We start from the raw sequence: 22,637 nt of genomic DNA, 5'->3' as shown, positions 1-22,637 counted from the left end.
CAAAGTTCACTCACATTTCAAGCTTGGATCTCTAAAATTGCTTTCATACATCTTTCATCTGCACCAACCAAAGTAATTTCAACAACTATATGTAAGAGACTTGAGTGAAAACAACGCACGAGATGTGCAGATACAACATGTGCAGGCGGTCGTCAATCATGCTGCACCAACGGTAGCTAACTGTGCGTGGATCACGGCCGTCCGGGGCTTGCATGCGGCCACCAACGGCTTTGCCATGGGCATCGTGAGCCCGGTCCCCTCGGTCATGTCCACGCCCTCGCTCCCGACATCCCACTCGAAGCACTGCACCAGCGCAGCCAACGCTAGGCCTACCACACGCATGGCCAGGCCCTCGCCCGGGCACCTCCTCCGTCCCAGCCCGAACGGCAACATCACCATCGACCCCTCCACCTCTTCCCTTTCCACCAAGAACCTCTCCGGCCGAAACTGCGTTGGCTCGGTCCAATTTGTGGGGTCCCTATGAATGGCCCATGCGTTGACGAGTAGCATCGTGCCGCGTGGCACGTGGTAACCTGCAACAGTGCAGTCCTCAGTGGACTCATGCGCTGGGATGAGTGGGCCTGCGGGGTAGAGCCGGAGAGTCTCTTTGATGATGCATTGGAGATAGGGGAGGTCGGAGAGGTCCGATTCCTGAACGAGTCGACCTGAGCCTACTCGAAGGTCGAGCTCGGCACGGGCCTTCTCCATTACATCTGGGTGGCTCAGCAAGAGCGCCATCGCCCATTCGATTGTCACCACCGAAGTGTCGGTTCCCGCCGACAACATTACCTGCAACATTGGGTGGATCAGAAGATTCAGAACGCCTAAACCATTCTCCGTTCAAGCGTTTGAGTACAGTACGGTTATGATTAATTTTAACATGCATGCATTTGAGTTAATATTTTTAAAAGTTATAATCTACACTAACACCTCAATATTCTCGAAAATAGTCCATAACTTTGGGTATGTTCTTTCGCATGCAATAGTATTTTTGGTGCTATATAAAATCTATTATTCTCAGCATAATTGTAGGAGAACGATAAGAATGCAGTAGCAAATATTCCATAAAACAAGAGGAGGTATGAACCGTCCGAGAAACACGCCAAGCAGATTGCAAAACAGAGTGTTGTTTGTATACGAATTTTCAGAAGAAACTGGGACAGCAGATACCGGTGACTTACCACCAAAACTCCTTTGATGATCTCGTCCGTGTAGTACTCGGGATCGCTTTCCTGAAGATTCAGCAACACGTCAATTATCGTCTTCCTCCCTCCTTCGCCCTTGTCGTCGTCGTCATCATCATCATCATCATCTCCTCCTCTTCTTCTTATTCTTCTACGCTCATCCACGATCCCCTGCATAAACGTATCCCTCTTCTCCTGCAACCTCACGAGCCTCCTCTCCACACCCTTGTAATCCAAAACCCTAAGCAGCGGCACGAAATCCCCCAAATTCGTCGCGCCGCTCACCGCGAACGACTCCTCCACGATCTCCTGAAACCTCCTCGCCTCCTCCTCCGATCCCGCTAACCCTAATTCGCCCCCTTGGCCTTCTCCTCCGAAGTACCTCTTCCCCGCGATCATCCGCATCATCACGTTCATCGCCATGGCGAAGAGCCTCGGCTTCATCACGACCCTCCGATCGGGGCCCCCGGATGCCCTAGCTAGGGCTTTGACCAATTCCGCGACCTCATCGGCCCGGATCTGGGCGGAAGCGCTCAGTTGGGCGGGGGAGAAGAGCTCTACGGCGGCGATGCGGCGGAGATTGCGCCAGTGGGCGCCGTAGGGGGCCCAGACGAGGGTGGTGTAGGCGTAGCCGAGGTGTTTCCCGGCGAGGAAACGGGGGCGCGAGGCGAACGCGGCGTCGCGGGAGGAGAAGCGGAGGGCGCGGCGGGAGCCGAGGCGGAGGGAGAGGACGCCGCCATGGAGGGACGATAGGGAGGCGAGGGAGCGGTGGAGGGGGTTGCTTTTGCCGAGGGGTAGGAGGAGGTGGAGGTGGCCGAGGATGGGGAGGGAGAAGCGGCTCGGGGAGGGAGGCAGCGGAGGCTTCGAGGGTTTTGCCGCTCGGGGAAGGAGAAGAAATAGTAATATAAAGAGTAGCGCTGCTAGGGCAAAGAAGTGGAGCATCTCCATGATAATGTGTGAGGTATGGCTGTAGATACTTGCACATTCATATATGCTCGAGGCTCAATGTGCAGAATTTTCTGCATAAAGCACTATTTTAGTGTCAGGTCAACTCTGCCATCTAAAGAATGGCTAATCTAATAATTGGCACGCATTTCGTCGTAGAATGAATGATAGATGGTTCAATTCTGTGAATAGAAGAAAAATCTGATTTCGTCGTAGAATAAATGATCCATAGTTCAGCTGTGAATAGAGAAAATCTGACCGTTAATCTGCTGCCAATTAGCTTGCAATTCTGGCCTGCGGCATGCCGTAGTCAGCTGATTTGTACTCAATATATTTTCCTCCTTGAGGGAATTAAATAATCTGCGCATGCGTTGTTGATCAAGAATGAATGAATTGATAATTCAATATTTATAAGACTAGTAGATAATTAAAATATTTTGCTGACAGTATTTCTATTCCATGGTTAGGGACTAAACGCATGTTATCCTTCACAACATTCAATTTTACATAGCACTGAGTAGGCATGTAAAACGGGCCAGGCGGTCCGGCTGCCCGGCGCAGACCGAGCTTGAAGGCCATGTTGGGCCTCTCCTCTTGGGTCCGACGACCCGACCTGGTACAACTCGAAACGGGCTTGGACCGTGCCGGACTGAGAAGCACTGCCAGTCGGGCCAGCACGGCCCGAACCCTAAGGCCCAAGGCAGCACTTGCCTTGGGCCTTGGGAGGAGATCTCCTGGGGACCTTGGGAGGAGTTTAGGTCCGATGGACAATTTTGGTCCATTGAACCAAAAACACTATCATTTTTTTTTCAAAAAAAAAAACAATATATATTTTTTAAAAAATTTAAATATTTGTTATATTATAATTATTTTTATAAAATAGAAATAATTATTTGTTTATATTTTAAATTTTATATATTTTTTTAAAAATAAAACCTTTTAGGGGCCGACTCGAAGCACTGCCTGGCCCGGCTCGGCCCGACCTGGGCCTTCCGGGCCGAAGGGCCGTACTGGGCAGGAGAGTTGGTAGCTCCAGCCCGGCACGGCTGGCCCGAATTTGAGGTAGCTCCGGCCCGGCCCGGCCCCTAGCCCGAATCTGCACGAAAAATGTGGACACGGCCTACATTACACCCATAACTTAGAGTTATGTTTAGTGGAATTGCTATTTATGTTGAAAATGGAGAGCCAATTAGGCTCTCCAAATAGTCAAATTCTATACTGCTTTTCCTTGTGACAGAAAAATAAAATAAAATAATAGCGTGTTTCTGACGCTCGATATATAGCTTTTAGTACTTTTTTCAACAATGACTACAGGTGAACCATGAGTATGAGGTCAAATGTAATAGTCTATAGCATTGTCTCTGTAAAGCTCATTCCTAATGAAAGATATTGATTGCAAGATTATGACTCAGCTGGTTAGTTTCAGTGATCACATTTAGGTAGAAAATGTTTCATTTGCTACCTTGTGAAGTATACTCTTTGTGCAGTTGCTAACTTGTCACTAGAGGAATGTGATGCCTTTCAGTGTAGGTGGCATTGTTAGAGTCAACACTAAGGTCACTTAAAATGGGCCAAGGTGAGTGAAATTTCTATGTGGAATCTTTGAGGCTCCTCAAACAAGTGAAGATTCGGTGTTTATTTCATTTTGCTCCTGTTTCTCCCTTACAAAATCTGAAGTTTTTGATGCAATGAAAAACTGAAAAGAGATCTGAAGACTCAATAGAAAAACTTCCAAATAAAACACCAGATTTTACTATAGGCTTGTGCTATTTTGTTGGTATCATAGTTTACATGCTATAGATTTTGAGTTACTTTTCACTGTGATATGGTTTGACTGGTTAGGTTGGCTCTTGTAAACATCACAATCTGGGGAGACATGATAATTGGGCATGCATGGAATAGTAAGGCCTTTAGAGAATAATAGAGCATGGAGATATCAGTTTGGTGTATTGGCTGAGAATAAGGAGAGTACGGAATCGAATGAATTGAAAAATAGTATGTTAGATGATATGAAGCGATAATTGAATATTAATTAGTGGATTGGTATCAAGATGGCCAAGTTGACTAGTTTATACTTGTGAAAGGACGACATTATTGAGTACTAATCCTTATGGAATAAAAGATATGTGAATAAAGAATTGATGCTTCTGTTCTATTAAGACCAATTTCACCACCTTATGTTATTATTGGGTTTAACTGATTTGAATGCATTACGTATCGTACCTGTTAGGTTGTGTAGGCCGTGGGCTGAGATTGAGGTCTCCAAAAACGCTTCCCATATGAAAAAGTAAATGTAGACATATTTTTGGAAGTGAGATGCTTTGTGCCACTGCCATGACAACTTGTGATGAATTGGTATCTTCAATAAGTGTCCATTTCAGTTTCTTAAAAAAAAAAAAAACCCAAGAGGAAAAAGCATAAATGCTTTTTATCTGCAGCAATAAAGCAAAGGGTGAGGGCTCATTCAGCTTTTGTCCCTTAATGGAAAAAGACTTAGAAGAAAGGTGAATTGGGCCCCTTTTTTTTATTTATAAATCAAGTTATTAGCTCCTTGGAACTCTTTAAAACTAGTCAATACATCGCTGTTTATTTGTCGAGCTTTAATGACATGAAATGTATTGCACATGTCAACTGCATCAGAATATTAGAAATTAATCTGATCTTTTGAGGTCCCAGAAATGTGATGTCCACTACAGAAGCCCATAATTTGTGTTTCATCTCAATTCATAGGAGACATGGACAATGATGTTGTTAGAAATAGGTTTAGAATAATTTGCTATATGCCATGCTTTTCAATAGCTTAGATTACGAAACGACATGCAATTATTGAACTAGGGAAGTAGGATAAATTTGACTTGATCTTGCGGGACCTGCAGATTTTGGAAAACTACATTTTCCTTAGTACTTGGAAGGTTACTTCCCTCCCCTTTTTTTTAAGAAAAAACCAACTCCAAGTTGTGTTATGATCGAAGAGATCGAGGCCATTTTAGCGCCTCAAGTATCTGATTAAGGTTAGGAACAGAAGGGTTTTACACACAAAAGGATTGAATTATAGGATAGGGATTTATCGAGCTGCATATAATTAGATTTAGAAGTTCGCTGGAATCCGACCGTTCTATGTTCAATCAGAAACGTAGGGCAGCCTCACGGCACGTCCTTAAGAGCAATTATTCGAGATAAAGAAGGACATACGATCGTAATGTTCCTTTCGGGAGTCACTTTCATTAACCAGAAATAATGCCCGAAGATTCGGCTATAATTTGGAGGTTTCATTGTCCATTAGAGGGGACATTGTCAAACTACTACTTTGGATATGTTGTTTGCCACCTAACGAGGGCCATTTTCATGAACCTTTCTAAAGAAAAAAAAAAAAGCAGCATCGTAGAAGTCCATTTCAAGTCCACACACCTCCTAATTGAAAGAGCAAAAAAAAAAAGAAAAAAAGAAACACAAATACTCTCTAATAGCATGAGGGCCACTAGATGCTTAGAAACAAAACAATTGTTTGTTTTATCCCTAATCGATCGTTATCATTAACCTATAAAATCTCAAGCTGTTTGGTGATAGCAACTAATAAGAATAACTCCAAGAACACTTTCGTCAAGATATATACTCACATGAACAACTAAAGTCACCATCCGAAGAACTTGCTCCATTGTAGGTACTGTTTTATATATAATATATATAACCACGGGCTAGGGGGTCGTACAACCAAACTTAGATCAATCATTATACTCATATACTATACATTAGTTCTCAATTTCAACCACGAGTCAAACAATGCAGTGGTATTCACTAGACATTTTAGACTTAAGTTCAAGCTCTATATCCAGCTCTCGTTAGCTACACAAGCTGAGCTCAAGCTTGCAGAAATTATACTCTTTAGAATTGCTTATATCGCATTGATATTTTAAATAAATATGATAGTTCTCCTGGTATTAAAATTTTTTTATTGATCATGTGTTTTCTAGATCAATCTTTTGAACAATAAGGTTTAGCTCAATTAAATAAGCCATATAAATTCTTAAGTGTTTAACTATAAATAAATCAAATTAGGCATGTATATATATGAATAGAACAACATATGCACGGTGCATGTCTAGAACACGAAATATGCAACTTGTGCACCCTCTTATAGAAAATACATCTAACACGACGAAGCTAGTACTCGATTATAAGGGGGGCCAAAATAAATACAAATTAAAACTTTAGCAAATAAATAAGATTTACCAAATCAAATTTTTGATGAAAAAATATGTTGCTAAATAATAAATAATATTACCATTTTTTTAATTTATACTTACTTAACTTCTAATTATTTTATTTGTATTATTTCACTCAAATAACTTTAAAATTTACTAAATTTAATATTAGTTCAGTTAATGATCTAATTTTTTAATTTTTAGTAAATACAATTATGATAATTGATGACTATTAGTTGACACAGCTATTAAATTTAATATAATATATAATTTAATTAAATAGAAAAATTATCTAAAATAATTAGAAGTCCTAAAGGTACTAAAAAAATAAAAAAAAAAAATTCATAGTTGAGAGAACATTACATTAGCATTAAGAACTTTTTTTTAAAAAAAGGTCAGTGGACATACTTTTGAGATGAGATAAAAGTATATCCTTTAAATTTTTTATATGTAAAAAATTATTATGCAAATTACGAAAAGTCTAGAGAATCATGGCCCTCCCTCAGTTTATACATAGCGTCCCTATCTAACACCCACCAGTCAAAGATTTAATCTTTTTTTAAAAAAAAACTTATAGTATTAAATGTAAAATTAATAAAGCTACCAAAATAATAATAATTTGAATAAGTAGGATATAAAATTTATAAGTTACTAATAGGTACAAAATAGGATATCGCCCTGCAGTGTTTTGTAATCTTCCATATAATAATTGGCAAGGTGGCATGCTCTCATTGGACAGTGTGCAGCTGAGCCACTGCACCAATCACCCAAACAAATCCTCCACCTTTGCATAATTGTAGAGAACACTAGTAGAAGATCAAAGACAAACAAATGCCTTGGAAAAAAATAAATAAATAAATAAAACTCATCACAAAACATGATAATCTTAAACCGCCCTTTAATTAGTGACATGATTTAAAGCTAATGTCGACCTACTTAGGCTTTAGTTAATTAATCACAATCCACATAATTCCAAGAATGTAAGAAGAAGCAGAAGAAGACATGCACACTGACACGCTTTTACATACAAAAGTTTCTCCTCTTCTCCTCCCCCCCCCCCCAAAAAAAACCCCAAGCTTTAACCTTACCAAAGCATTAATAGTAGTTTAACAGTGTTGAATGCTACTACACTACTTTCCAAGTTAAGAAGCTTTACCCTATTCCCCTTCTCACCCTATACATATATATATATATATATATATATATATATATATATATATCTTTTCATTGTTCTTCTTCTGTGTAACTGCTCCTTTACCCAAAAAGGGAGCCCAAGAGAAACCCCAAAAAACTGGTGTTAAAACCCAAAATGGTTCTTCCTCTCTGTTTTTTTTTTATCCTTTTTCCTTTTTTATGGAAAAATGATGAGAGAAGAAACATTGGAGCCAAAACCCAAGAAGAAAGAGAGAAAAGGGCTAGTGCTTTGAGGATTTGGTCTTTCCCATGGCCGGGGACCATAGATCAGCGCCGTTGGTGTTTGCCACGTGTTCGGTGCATGATATTGGGACCAGGCAGAGACCTCGGCTCCTTAAATCACCTGCTCTTGGTTGATCACCAGCTCCAATCCCCTCCTAAATTAAGAGTTAAAACACAAATTAATAAACCCAACAATATCTTTAATTTTTTTATTCAACACGTTTTCTTTAATAATAGGTTTGAGACATGAACTCTCAATTAAATAGCACATGCTTATCCTTGGTAACAAGACATCAATTCAGAATCGTCTGCTTTAACATTTTTTTTATTTTCCAACGAATATAACTAGCTAGCTAGCTAGTAACATTCTAAAATATTACTTTTATGTATTATTAATGAAATGATATAGCTTATATATTATGTATAAAATATATTATATAGTATAATCAATATAAACACTTTTAAAGTATTTTTTTTAAAAAAAATTCAAGATACTATAATGCATCTCTCAAATCATTTCTTCTTTTCTTTTTTTTTTACAAAAATTCAAATCAATGTAATAAAATATTTTATATTTAATAATTAAATAAAGAGAGAGAATAAATATACGTGCTGATAGGCAGAGGATGGCAGGCGTTGCAGATACGGAGAGCTCAAGACCTGATATTAATCACAGACCAAATCAAAAAGAGAAGATAAAAGCACGTGAGAACAAAGCCTACAAAGAAAAAAAAAAATCTATCCTTATTATTATTATTATTATTATTATTTCTCATAAGTTTGTCACATGGTAATTCCTTCTTCACCCTTACCTTCTCCCCCCTTTCCACAACTTGGAGCTTCACTTTTCCACCTCCCATCTCCATTTGGATGTTTCGTCTGGTCACTCATTTACTTTCTAATTAATTTATTCACATGATTTATTATCATCTGAATAAATAGCTTTTGTAAGAAAAAAACGAGTAGCATAAAATCTCTTTATATTTTTTTTTCATACTATTTGTACTTATTGATGTCTCATTGCAACTCAAAAAAATTTTAAATTTATTATTTTATTAATTTTTTTTTTTATAGTATTAATTTGCCACAATGTGCGGTAACTCCAGTACTAATAACATGAAAATGAAAAAAATAAATAAATAGAGAGAGAGAGAGAGTGAGAGAGAGAGAGAGAGAGAACGATAAATGAATGTGTAGGTACCTGAACCTGGTCGTGCAGGAATCGGATGTAGCCCAGAGCTTCGTGCAGAACAGAGGCCGTATCCGACTGCAAACATATATATCTATCTATATTAAAATTATCTTATTATTATATTATATTATTAAATTATATATAGTTTCGCATGCATTAAATCGCTCAGTCAAAGTCAAACCAATGCGACAAGTTTGTTTCGAACCCAAACAACACCTTCTACTCGCTTCTTTTACCCCCCCTCTCTCTCTCTCTAGATGTTACTATCAATACCAGTTACTACTACAAACTATATAACTTGGTGGTTGCATTAAGCTTTCGTAAATCACATCCAAAGCACTATAAGCAATACTCGTAAAAATAAACTACCCATGAAAACGACAGAGAAACAGAGTTAAATGCAATACATAGTAAAAACTATTTTATTAAAAATAATTTATATAAGTAAAAATGATTAATAATTAGAGAGATGGTGACGAGGGCAATTCACCTTTCCAAAAGGAGAGACTAGTTGTTGCAATGCCATAATTCTCTCTCCCAACTTCTCCTTCCTCACCTGCTCTCCCCTCTCCCAAATTCAAAAACAAAAAAACAAAAAACAAAAAAAAAAGAGAGACGAGGATTGCATTAATTAACCACTATATGAAGCACAAAACACCCATTAATTAACGACCAAGCATTATCACCAAATTATTAAGGTGATACTTTATCGAGAATATAATATAAAACACACCTTTATTAATGTTCCATGGCCCCCAGATGCCTCTGTCTTGGGCTTCTTACTTGTAATAACACTATTGGGTGTATTGTATGTAGCTGATGTTCTCCTTCCTCCACTACCATCCACTTTTTTCTGCAAAACCCCGACAAAATGGCAAATTAAACACAAGTATATATAGAGAGCATGCAATTAAGCAACTAATGAAGGTCAGGATATATGTATGTTTGTATGTACGTATGTATGTATGAATTAAGTTAATTACCTTTGAAGGCTTAGAGGAGGAGGTGGTGGTGGTGGCGGTGGTGGTGGAAGTAGGGGGAGGAGAAGAGGAGAGAGAAGAGATGGAGGAGGAGTCGGTGGACTTTTGCTGAAGTAGCGCGTGGAAAGGAATTAAAGCTTCCCCTGGATCGACATGTCCCCCAAAGTACAGCATGCGGGAGGAGTAAGAAGAAGAGGGTGGTGGTGGTGGTGGTGGTGGTGGTGGTGAGGAGAGCGCACCGGGTAAGCATAAGAGATGCCCCCCTTCGTCCTCCCCCGACCCCAGCATCTCCAAGAAGCTCCCTTCTTCCATTTCCTCCTCCCCTTCCCCCTCCCCCTCCTCCTCCTCCTCCTCCTCCTCCTCCTCATCCATGTCCAAATATAATATGAAGAAAAAAAAAAAAAAAATAATAATAATAATAGAAATTAAAGAAAGAGAAAGAGAGAGAGAGAAAGAGGGTGGAGGAGGAAGAGCTCAAAGGAGAGGTCAAAAACAAACTCACCTTCTCTCTCTTATTCACACCTGTGTGCGCAAGTGATGAACTAAAGAGACCCACTTCATTCAGTTGGAGAGCAAAAGAGTAAAGGCATGTTGAATTCCTATTTTATTTTATTTTGCTCTAAATCATGAGTCTTCTCATCTTCGTTGTTTTGCGGAGAATCTTTCGGCTTTGTTTTGGCATCTCTGCGCCACGGATGGGCCACTAAAATGGACGGTGGAGATGGGCCTTGCTCGCATTAATGGGGCCCCATGACCGGGAGAGGGAGTTTCCTGTTTTCTGATTTCACTAAACTTAAGTTTTTGTACTCTAGTCCCTCAAATCAAGGTTCTTTTTTTAAGTTAAAATAATATTATTAGGGGTTCAATTAGGTGAAGAAACAACTTGATTACAACTTTGCCAACATTTTTTTAAAGTTAAAATTAATCTTACAAGCCAGGTGAATATACGAATAATTCTACTGATACACCCCGCAATAAAATATATATATATATATATCTTACATCCATTTCATTCTAAAATTATTAATATTTTACTTATCCCATCAAATTTTTTTTATTTTTATTAAAGATTATTTTTTTTAATTAATTTTAGGATGAAGCTTCAAATTAAAAAAAAAAATTAAAAAATAAACTAGCCTGGAAATAGTGGCGTGAGGAGCGTGGCGTAAATTAGCTTTTGTGATTTGTTTGTTGGGTTGTGCGTGTCCAAGCCCTTATTTCGGGGGCAGGGGAGAAGGGGTTTGGCTTTGGATGCTTTGGTGTGCTGGTGTGCTGCGTCGGATTTGGTGTCGTCGCCCAGTCAAAACCGCCATCCCAATCCTACAAAAGGAGAAGCCGTGTCGCAGTGTCCCATCTCTATAAATATTCGCGTAGAAGAACCTTATTAAAAATATTCATTTTTTAAAAGATCTTTTGTGCTTTTTTAAATCCTAAAATTATAGTTTTAATTAATCCTGCATCGTTTATCATTTCATTAATGTTCCCTATATATATATAGTGCAAGTGGAAGAATACTGGCATATCTATTTATTTTAATAAATGACGAAAAATAATAATTACTAAATAGGAGGGGATATATTTTGTAAAGTTATCTAATTATTTCAGACAAAAAATAAGAATTTTTATTTTTTTTAAGAATATAATGGTATTTAGTAACTTATTCCATAAACCGTGTTACATAACTTATGCACAGAATAGTGAAAAATGAGTAATAATAATGGATTAATTAAATGTAACAATTTTAGATTTATTTAAAAAAAATAAAATACAAGAAGGTAAAATACATAAGTGAATATTTGTAAGGTTTTTTTTTTTCGCAATTTTAGCCATTTGTTTAATTTGTTTATTAAAATGCTGTTATATATATGTTACGGGAAAGATAAATATTGCTCTTAATATATGCACACAAACATTTTTAATTTATTCATGCATATATTATAAACAATAATAGTCTATTTATTTGTCAATCTATCAATTGAAAGGGCAACATTCTTATCGTGCCGGGGCTTTTTTTTTCCTTTATTTAGAAATACTTTGGATTAACCATGAATGGTCTTAGGGTGCGTTTGGTTCGAGTTATCCTGACAGGATTACAAGCAATCCTGCCAGGACCAATCGAGCAGGATTACATCGAAAATATTAACGGGAGGGGGGTCGTGTATCTTGTATTACTGAAACCCGTTAATACTACATATTATGTAAAATGACAATTTTACCCTCCAACAATCCCAAATCTAATTAACAGCATTATTTTCATCTCTCTCGCCTTGCCCCTCTCTTTCGCACGCCGCTTTCTCTCGCTCTCTCTCTCTCTCGACGTCTCTCTCTCTCTTTCTCTCTCTCGCACGAACATCTATCATCTTCAATTGCGTCGTCCTCCCAGATAATCATCACGATCTCCTTCCCTCCATTCGTCATTTCCGCAAAAAAATAATATTCAAATGACCACAACAAGGGCAATTTTAGAAAAAACTATACTTTTATGTCAGGATTACTAAATTTTATAAACTGAACCAAACGTATTAATGCTATAAATACTGTAATCTAGTATTACATTACTGCATTAAACCAAATGCGCTAATGCAGCATCAGTAGTAATTTCACGCCGAAATCTAAGATACCTGGATATGTCGAGATACTTTGTAATATTACATAACTCGAACCAAACGGACCCTTAGTGTTATACTGGCATTCTCATGTATTGATTTGAATGACCAAAAATTTATCCTTCAAAAACTTATAAAAATTAACTGCCATTACATACAAGGAAAAAAATATATAAGGTTCGCTTCGTTCTATTTCCAATATTTGCCGTGCTTAAATTAATTATTATATGAAAAACATAGAAGTTGAAGAGTCAAATATCAGCTATGTTGCTTCTATCTTTGGCATATCTAGCGCTTTAATTACAATGAGCAATGCCAAAAATATATAGTTGAAAATAAAATGAGTAACGCCAAATTGTTGAGTCACTTGTGAATATTAACTGACGCTAGACAACGAGAGTCTGATTCATTTTTTTTAGCATTAGTCTAACAATTTGCTTAAACAATAGAACGAAGTCAAAGTGTCGAGTCACTTGCGTATTGTAGTTATTAAACTATAATGGGCTTTCGCCTTGCTGTTCGGGCCGTATAGTTTGAAATAAATAATACTTTGGGCTTATAATATTCCTGTAAAATTTTAATTGGATCGTACAAGGGCCCAACTTCACCTGCATTGGGCTAGGAACAAGAAGACTCCGAAAATCCAAGTTAGGGAGTTCGATTGTTTTCGATCGTAGATAAGTAAGAGACTTGAAAGATTTAGTGAATTTATGATAAATTCAACCATAATTTGGTAAAATAAATAAATCTATGAAACACAATAATAGTATGGAATTAACCTTCGGATCCATCAACTCTAAAGCTTAAGTTCATCGTAGATTAATGAAACAAAATTTATATTATGTATAGACTGTGATACTCATTTATATTACAATACAAAACTAACACTAGTATTTTCTTCTTCTTTTTTTTCCTTTTTGTATTTTGAATCAATTTTTTGCCATGCAATGAATCCGCTTAAGAAGAGAGAGGTTAGATAAGGGATTACGTTTTGGGCAATACTAGGTCTACAATTCATTTTAAACTGTAATCCTGCATTTTAGCCATTTTAAGGCCAATTGTACTAAAAAAACCTTATCATTTTTTTTTAAAAAAAGATGAATTAGACTTTAGATATTATTCGATGAGGAATTATAAAAATTAAAACTTTTTTTTTGGCATAGTATGATTGAGACTTGAGAAATTAAGAGAATTAATGATGCATGCATGAGTTTCCTTCATTATGCACTTTCTTAAAATTTTGACAAGTGGAGTACCATTAAGAGAACCAGTTCATTGCTCATATAATAAGCACTCTACACGCGTCAGCAGTTATATAACGTACATGCCACTGCAGCCACTTGTCTACGTTGTCTCCCTTCTCAGCAGTTAAAAAATAATGTAGCTGCATGTAATTGCTGTTGCTTTCCTCTCCCATATTTCTTAAACATCTATGTTGAAATTTGAGTTCTATTTCTTTAGCAATTCTACTATTCCAGATAACGACATATGGATTTATTGCTACCAGAGACGTGAATTTTAATTGTAAGCAAAATAACGACCCCATACTGGCGAAGTTTAATTAATTAGTTGGCGAAAAGTACTCCTATATATATATATATATATATATATACAGTACTGATTCGAATTTCATTTGGAGCGAAAGAGTACTGTGTGCTTTGTCACCGGGAAAGCTCTGATATGAGGAGCTACGACTAGCTTAATTTTAGTTGGTGAGCTAGCCAAGTTGATACAATTTAACCGAGTCCTACTACTCTATAAAAGAGAGTTCCAGTAGTAGAATGTACACGGTTTACCCATTATTGTTTAAATTGTGAGCCTCAATCGATCTTAATCATACGTGAGCACAACTATATATAGACCGGATCCAACTCTTCATTCGGAGAATTAACCTGGATTACTAAGTCAAACTCCTTCTGGTACTTCCAAATCTTCGTGTACGGCAAAGTCTCATGTCGACCTTTGTGACGCCTCTTGAAACAAATTAATGAATCCCAGGGTCAATTTTATGCGTGTTTTAGGGTCATTTTTCCGACCTAATTCTAATTGGAGTCAAGGTGGTTCGCTCAGATTGATCCTGATTGTCCATAATTTAATCATTAAATACGTAACCCGATCGAACATCTAATAGTCTATGTGCCATTAAATAGTTAAAAAAAAAAAAACACTTTCTTTGATCTCCAAATTTCGCCCGTAGCGGTGTTAACTTGATTAATTTGATCGACGACATAGCCTCGGAGATACCGTTGCCGTGAATTATCTACCGTGCATGACAACAACAAAGTGATAAAAGTTTGTCCTTCTCGCTTAGATTGATTTGATCAAGGACTAACATCTCGAGGCTGGTTAATTTGTCACTGCTCTTGTCCCCATCAAATAATTTCTCTAGCTAGCTACAGCGAAAGAAAGCTTCTAATACATACATATATGCACGTACGCATACATGCATACGTTGTGCTAGGATGTCTTGTGTTTGGAAAAAATATAAACTTATTAAAGCAACAATAAATAGGTATATTATTGTCTCATTCAAAAGCATGAGTTTCTGAATCGAATGCTCTATCATTTTACTCCTAACTATTTCCAAAGTAATCTAATTAGGGTTGTTAATTGATCTAAACTAAATTTCATTAAAACATATGCATGGCAATGCTACATGCAACCCAATCCGATCAAACCCCAACAACCTTAATTAATTCGATCCTAACACAAAACTGCGGGTCAGGATTTGAACACGAATGGTTGGATTCGGTTCATTGGTAGCTGTTGAGCTATCTAATAAATTCAATTTCCCCAAAACCAAATTAGTAGTTGAGCTATTGTTTCGATTAATTAATTTATTTAGGCCTCATTCAGGACAAACGGTAAAATCAGACTCGTACATATAGTGTGAAGATGAAACTACGCATATTGATTCAGTAAATTACGACAAGATATTGGACGTGAGAAACCAAGCGTGAAATTGTCATCGTAGATTAAAAAAATCCCCAAGTTGTCTTAAACCAGGACCAATTCAAGCCCACACTTTCCACATAATCCACAAAATCAACTATAAAACTCTCCATTAACCAACTGAGGACATCAACAAACGGCCAAAAAGACAACTTTTGGCTTTTCCTGACCTCGTCAAACTAAACTCTACAAGATACGTAAGGGCCCATGCAAAATCATTATTAAAAAATTAAAGAACGAGTCTCTTTCTCTCCAGTGATCTACTGTGGCGATGGAGAGAGCTACAGGCCTCCACATGTTGTGCTACAAGACTACGTATGTACGAGAGCGAAAACTAAAAGAAACAACGGAGAAGGCCCAAGCAAATAAACTATTTCTCCCCCTCTTATTTTTGTCTCTACGTACGTTAATTGTTCCAAGTCCTTATAAATAAGCACTCAAACCCCTCTGTCTAATTCCCAAGTATAGTAGTTACTACTACCACAAACGTATGTTCTAATAAGCAAACTAAATTCGGCATGGCTAGGAAAAGGAAGTGCTCTGATGACGAGCAGGAGCCCGAGAGCTTCAATAAGGCAGCGAACCGCTGCGGCGCCACTGCCACAGGGGTTTGGGAAGGGGGTGAGGCGCGGGCGCCGGGGGGACGCAAACGGTACGTGGGGGTGCGTCAGAGGCCGTCGGGGAGGTGGGTGGCGGAGATCAAGGACACGGTGCAGAAGATCCGAGTTTGGCTCGGGACGTTCGACACGGCGGAGGCGGCGGCGCGCGCCTACGACGAGGCGGCGTGCCTCCTCCGCGGGGCCAACACCCGCACCAACTTCTGGCCGTGCGGGCGCCCGCAGCAGCCCCCCGCGCTCCCGGCCAAGATCGCCAACCTCCTCAAGCTGCGGCTCAAGGCCCGAAAGGAAGCGACGGCGCATAACAAGCAGAGCCGCCCGCAGGAAATAACCGTGCGGGAGGACGAGATCGAGGGGCGATGTCACGGCGGAGAAGACGACGATGACGACGACGACTTCCGGATCGATGAGTTCTTAAACGATCCCGCTAACTGTGCGATCGATCTCACTCTTGATTGTGAAACCGATCACGATGATCGTCGTCTATGTGATATTTATGATGCCGCGGAACCTAATTGCCCTAGAAATGGAGGGGGAGAGGGTCCGGGGTCGGAATTTGGGCACAAACAGGGGGGAATTGGAGGGTGGGAGGAGGAGGAGGGGGAGGAGGGGATCATGGATTTCGAGCTGATGGAGGAGGCGCCATTGACGAGCTACGACTACTCACCGTTTGAGATGGTGGCGGAGCTCGATGGGGTGATCGAAGAGGATGGGGAGGAGGGGGAAGAGGCGTCGGCGATAGGGGCGGTGATGAAGAGGATGAAGTACGAGAGGAAGATCTCGGCGTCGCTGTACGCGCTCAGCGGGATCTCGGAGTGCTTGAGGATGAGGGTTAATGGCGGTGGGATCGGGGTGGAGGGTGACCACCTCTCTAGCCTTAGGAATGCGTGTAGAAGAAGAGCACATGAAGAGGAGGCGAAGGTGGAGGGAGGGAACTCACAGGTGTCCAATGAGGTTGGATCGTCCTCGTCTTCTTCCTCCTTTTCCTCCTCTTCATCGTCGCCATTGATGACCCCTGGTTCGACTTCTTCTTCTCCTCCTCCTCCGCATGCTGCTTCGGATTCGAACGGCGATGGCGATTTGACGCTGTGGAGCTCTCTCGATCTTCCTCCGATATGCTTCGTAGCCTGATTTTATTCTCATTTTTCTATCACTTTTTTTTAAAAAAAAAAGTTTACTGCAGAGCATGAGATAATACTGCTTAATTACTAATTATCTTATTAATGAATTTACAAATATTAGGTAGATTTATAATCTAATTTAGCTGGAGGGGAGCTGATAATGATGTTATCATTTTGTTACTTAAAAAAATTATTTAGCTATGAATTATTCTGTGGCTGCATTTCTTTTCTTTTTTTTTTTTTGATAGTTGCATGCATTTGAAAGATGTAAAATCACATAAAACTAGAAAATACCCGGAAATGAGAGCAGTTAGATGATGAGTGAGTTATGCAAATCGAAGCAGTTAAGGTTTTAAATATTTTGCTTTTGAGTTGGTTAGGCGAACAAACAATGTCCTCTACTTGTCATCACCTTTCAGCCTTTTTTTATTTATATTTATTTTATCTTCTCAGTAAATGGACAATAATTTTTAAAATATAAGCTTACTTCAACAAGCATGACCTTTGACGAAGGAAGTTGATGAAGGCACAACTGAACAGTGGACAGTAACGAAAAAGCATCTGTAGTGAGCTCAATTTGGGCCCAGAAAAAAGGAGCTGCATATATTAATGGACTCAGTTTACATATAGAAAGAGCAAGGGGCTTACTTTGAGCCCAGAGAGAGGGAAAAGTATATATCAAAGGGCTCAGTTTGAGCCCGAGCTGCATATAAAAATTTGGGCCTTGGCGTATTAAATGCCCAACAAATTATACTAACGTTCTGCGACAAAGTAGATCAGTAACTACGAAGTACCCCATCAACCCAACCTGAATGAAAAGGATTCAGCCTGGTTTAAGGCCTGTTTGGCCCTGGTCTCCTCCTGCTTTAAGCAATAGCAGCCATTCTGAAACTAATAGTACGGCGAGAAGCAAATATGAAATACCGGGAACTGCTTTTGCTGCAGAAAAAAGCAGTTAAAAATATATTGAAGTACTGCTCGCAGAAAATTTTATCAAACAACATTATACCTTACAACAGCACCAAATGAACACTTGAATGAGCAGTGCAGATTCAAACATTTTTCTTCAGCATACTTTGTCCTTAAAGCAGCAAACCAATTACTATTGGATGGCTTGTTACAAGTAATAAAATGCATCAGCATCCAGCACAAACAAAATCGGCAAATATGTACACAACAGTACTGTTTAAAATTTTATCACACTACACCACACCATATATAGGAGAACCACACAAACTCTTGAATGAGATAGTGCAAATTTGAACATTTTTCTTTCGAATATTTTGTCCTTTAAGCAGCAGACCAATTAATATTGGATGGCTTGTTACAGTAATAAAATGCATCAGCATCCAGCGCAAACATAATCGGCTAATATGAACACAGAATCTGATGCACATCCCAACGCTAAGACAAATCATCAAATCAATGATTCAAGGAGAAAGTTTAATTAGTAAAGCAATATTCCACACACAAATAAAAAAAAGAAATCTAAAAGCAAAACATAATGCTCCACCAAAATGCAGTATCAACTGTTTGTTCTAAGTAACCGTTGCATGATTAGTAAAAGCTTGAGCAATGAAGTAGATGAGGAAAGAAGATGAGAAATAACGAGTATAGATCCAGTAGCACCGTACATATGGTACCAAATACTAAGCGCATCCTGAAAATGAGAAACTTACTTACCTCTTTTGATCTCTTCACAATAACACTGTAAATCATAAGTGACCTGCTTACATAGGAGTTAGCTCAAAATAATGCTCAGATAAAAAGCAGATGAAGAAAACATCACAAGAATCTTCAGGATATTAAAGAATCTTCAGGATATTAAAGGTGGAATCCAAACTACAAGATCTCCACGATGTAGAATTTACAGCAGTCCTTTCTCAAAAAAATTTACAACAGCCAACAATTGAAGATCCAGTTTCATTTGGTTTGTGGACAAACTCAGCATAGCTATTGTATACAAATGTTAAAGATATAGACAAATTATAATTTAGCCATATACTAGCATATGCAGATATCAGAATATTATCTTCCCATGTCAATTACTTTCAATTAAATTTCGTTAGAATAAGGTAAACATGTTTCTTGTGATATGGGAAACTATTTACAGGCAATGGCTAGATCAATGCAACATGTGCGAACTATTTAGTGGAAACTCGAGCTAAAGGCTCGACCAGCAGTTTGCTTTTGATGTGTGAACCTTATGGTAATGCTGGTTCCAAGTTAATCCACAGAAAAATAACTGGTGAAGATGGATAAACACACAGCTTAATCATCTGCTGATTCCAATCGGGAACACCACTTCAGGAACACCACTTGCTTCTTTTTGCAGTTGCTAACATTGATCATTATTTCTCAACTAAACAAAACAATTCACACTAATCTCTATCCTAAAAAAGATCATTTCAGACTTCATCTCCAATCCTCTTGCAGACAAAATAATTCAACTATATCAATCTTGAATCATATGTATCACCACGGCCCATGGCGACAAATGTTCCTGGCACTGCAGCTCCTAGTCAACTACCTTATTACCCAAAAAGAATCAAACCAAGTACAAAATGGCTCATAAAAAACACTAATGTAAAGAACAATAAGCACAATAACTGCATTTAGCTTCGTAAGCTTAATTCATAGTCTGCAATGTATTCCAACTGGTAGCATAGAACATGCTCACACATACGCTCCAAATTCAAAGACTTTAATGGCATACAAAAGGAGAATTTACGATCCATTCTTCTTCGAAATTGATAGTGTGTACAGCTAAGTTGCACAAACAAAAAGTAGTACGAAGTTTGTCCTGTAACATTTTTAGATGCATGGATTTATACAATGCAGGTATCAAAAATTCACAAGCTTTGGCATGTAATAAGTCAATCCCAGGTTGGCATTTCTGCAAACAACATGATTTCACACCCAATAGAGAACAGAGAGCGAAACCTGGCCAAACCACAATTCCTCATGGATGAACCACGGAAACAACATGTGGCACCTTGCGATCATCAAAGGGGAGAAAGATGTACTCCGAAGCGAACTCCTCCGCAATCTCCCCTGCGAGCTCACCGTGGAGGGCTTTGCAATGCATGTAGAGCACCACAGCTGTCACCAACCAATACAACAGAAGCACCGTGATGATCCCGGAGCCAAACACCGTTCTCGCGATAATCGGCAACAATTTGGTCCAATCGCCGTATTCTCCTAACGTGCGGCCGAGGTTGAATCCCCACAGCATGAGCCCGATCCCGGCGGAGAAGAAGAGTAGGAGGCAGAGCGCCGCCCACCGCATCCCGGCGATGAGATCTCCGCTTCGTCGCAGCGAGCGACCAGTTGACGAGGAGGTAGGCGAGGATAAGGGCACAGGCGGAGGCGAAAAGGGAGTGGATGAGGAGGAGGGCGAGGTGCGTGTGGGGAGCGAGGCGGAGGGAGAGGACGAGGAGGGAGCCGATTAGAGTTAGGGTTAGGGCGACGGGGAGGAGCGCGGCGAGCAGGGTGAGGAGGAGGCGGGCGAGGGGGCCGGGGAGGGAGCGGAGCGCGGGGAGGAGCTTCACGGGGCGGCCGAAGAAGCCGCGGTGGACGCTGTGGGCGACGGCGGCGGCGGCGGCGGCGAGGAGGAGTAGCGCCACCACGGCGGCGGCGGCGGCGGCGGCGGCGGAGGAGGAGTAGCGGGAGGAGCAGAGGAGGGATTGGGGAGGGTAAGGGGGGGAGGAGGAGGAGGAGGAGAAGAGGGTGGGGATGGGGACGAAGGCGACGAGGAGGAGGGAGAGGGGGAGGAGGAAGAGGACGGAGAGGGCGAGGAAGTGGCGCGAGTGCGCCGCGACGACGCGCTTCGACGAGTGGATTACGGCGCCGAGCATCTCCGCCCACGAAGTAGTCGGCGACGGCTCCATCGACGAGAAAGCGCTTTTGCGGGTGGACGGTGGAAGCGCTTTTGGTGGAAGTGGTGGTGGCGGTGGTGTTGTATGGTAGGGTTGAGAAGCGCTTTTCGGATTGTTGTGGGGGTGGGGGGAAGATTGAAGAAACGGACACAGAAATAGGGGCAGTAGAAGACGGCGTAGGAAAGGGGCGGGGGGAGAGGATCGCTTGGGTGAGTGGGTTAGCGTATGATAACTTCACCCTTGGTTTTTACGAGTATACGCCTTCTGTGTCTTTGTTCAATTCTTCGAGAGCGCTTTAGTTGCCAAAATCGTGGATCGGATATAATAGTGTGTGGTTTTAGCGAGTCGTTGACAGCACTTTGTGCAGAAAAGTCCCTTCCAAAGATAAACTATTTCCCAAAACCAAAATTAACAAAGTAATGATAAATTCTAGGCTTAAATGTATGATTCGTACTTTGTAAAAAAAAATCAAACTTTAATTTTACGGATTCCAACTTCCAAACTAACATGCTGTTTAGTTTCATAAATTAGTCAAACTATGCAGTTTTTTTTTTTTTTCCCTTGAAAGGAATAAAGAAATATAATCAGAAACTATTAACATGCTTCTCACAAATACTAACTTTGTAACATTGTCTTATTTCAAATCCTAGTTGATTCACATTTTCAGCTAAATTTATTTTTAGATGAAAAAAACGAAATGAATAGCGTGCTATCTATCTCTCAAAAAAAAAAAATATTATAACATATGCTTTCATAATTCTTTATATAATTAGAAGCAAAACTTCAATTTGCCTTCTAATTAGATCTCTTTGCCAAAGTGGTTGATACTTGCTTCATTCGAGAATACTTCAAAATGTGCATTGTACAAAAATTCTATAACTATAATTTTTGTACAATGCAAATTTCAAAGTATTTTCTCGAGTAGACCACGTGTACCCGCAAGCCCCTATTTGGACACTAGCACAAAAAATTCTATAAATCATGATTTACCTTGTAAATCACAAAAGACATGTAGTTTTCGTTGTGCGATTAGACCACGTGTACCCACACAAGCGCAACCTATAAGACACGCGTCATACATGAAAAAACTTTAGAGCGGGGCTCGTTTTTTTCTTTTTTTGTTTTTTTGGTGCAGTTTTTTAGGCGTGAAAAATTCACATTATAATAATTTGGATTTGGATTAAACATTAAATTTCCATTTTTTGTCTTTATCCTTTCGTGCTCACATGATATGCTACAAAGGCCAGCTCGCGACTATATATCTACGGGCTTGGGCGTCCATAGGACCAGGCTAGATCTAGACCATACATAAGTCAGGCCCAGGCCGAGCTCTATTATGGGCTTGTTTGTTTCTGTGGATCTTCAAAGTTGAACTTGTGTCTTTGAAAAAGTTTGCGAGATTCAACTAACTCTTACTTATAATTGTATAGAGATCGCGACTTCTTGGTTTGCAAAACTCATAAACTTATCGTATTCTTATTTTTTACTTTCAAACAGCCCGTATGGCTAGGTCAAGTACTACAAACTTGCGGTAATTTTTTTTT

At 39.5% G+C, this 22,637-nt stretch overlaps 2 protein-coding genes across 3 annotated transcripts; both read right to left on the bottom strand.

The window, feature by feature from the left end:
- Nucleotides 11–21,281, bottom strand: LOC109712563 (cytochrome P450 81D1-like). Its single transcript, XM_020236192.1, has 4 exons — nt 20,854–21,281; nt 20,252–20,255; nt 1,182–1,879; nt 11–789 (listed from the first exon to the last, which is right to left on the bottom strand). The coding sequence occupies exons 1-4, from the start codon at nt 21,103–21,105 to the stop codon at nt 157–159; spliced, it is 1,587 nt and encodes a 528-aa protein (XP_020091781.1). The 5' UTR covers nt 21,106–21,281; the 3' UTR covers nt 11–156.
- Nucleotides 7,205–10,571, bottom strand: LOC109712566 (transcription factor bHLH113). Of its 2 annotated transcripts, none has more exons than XM_020236195.1 (6): nt 9,923–10,571; nt 9,673–9,792; nt 9,430–9,507; nt 8,949–9,014; nt 8,357–8,407; nt 7,205–7,902 (listed from the first exon to the last, which is right to left on the bottom strand). In XM_020236195.1, the coding sequence occupies exons 1-6, from the start codon at nt 10,289–10,291 to the stop codon at nt 7,747–7,749; spliced, it is 840 nt and encodes a 279-aa protein (XP_020091784.1). In that variant the 5' UTR covers nt 10,292–10,571; the 3' UTR covers nt 7,205–7,746. The 2 variants fall into 2 exon arrangements, with proteins under 2 accessions (XP_020091784.1, XP_020091785.1); XM_020236196.1 differs by having other exon boundaries at nt 9,430–9,495; nt 9,923–10,563.

Source organism: Ananas comosus, linkage group 7 (genome assembly GCF_001540865.1).
Source record: "Ananas comosus cultivar F153 linkage group 7, ASM154086v1, whole genome shotgun sequence".
In the NCBI taxonomy this organism is placed as follows: domain Eukaryota; kingdom Viridiplantae; phylum Streptophyta; class Magnoliopsida; order Poales; family Bromeliaceae; genus Ananas; species Ananas comosus.
Note: the sequence above shows the minus strand (reverse complement) of the source record. Positions and strands in the feature narration are given on the sequence as shown.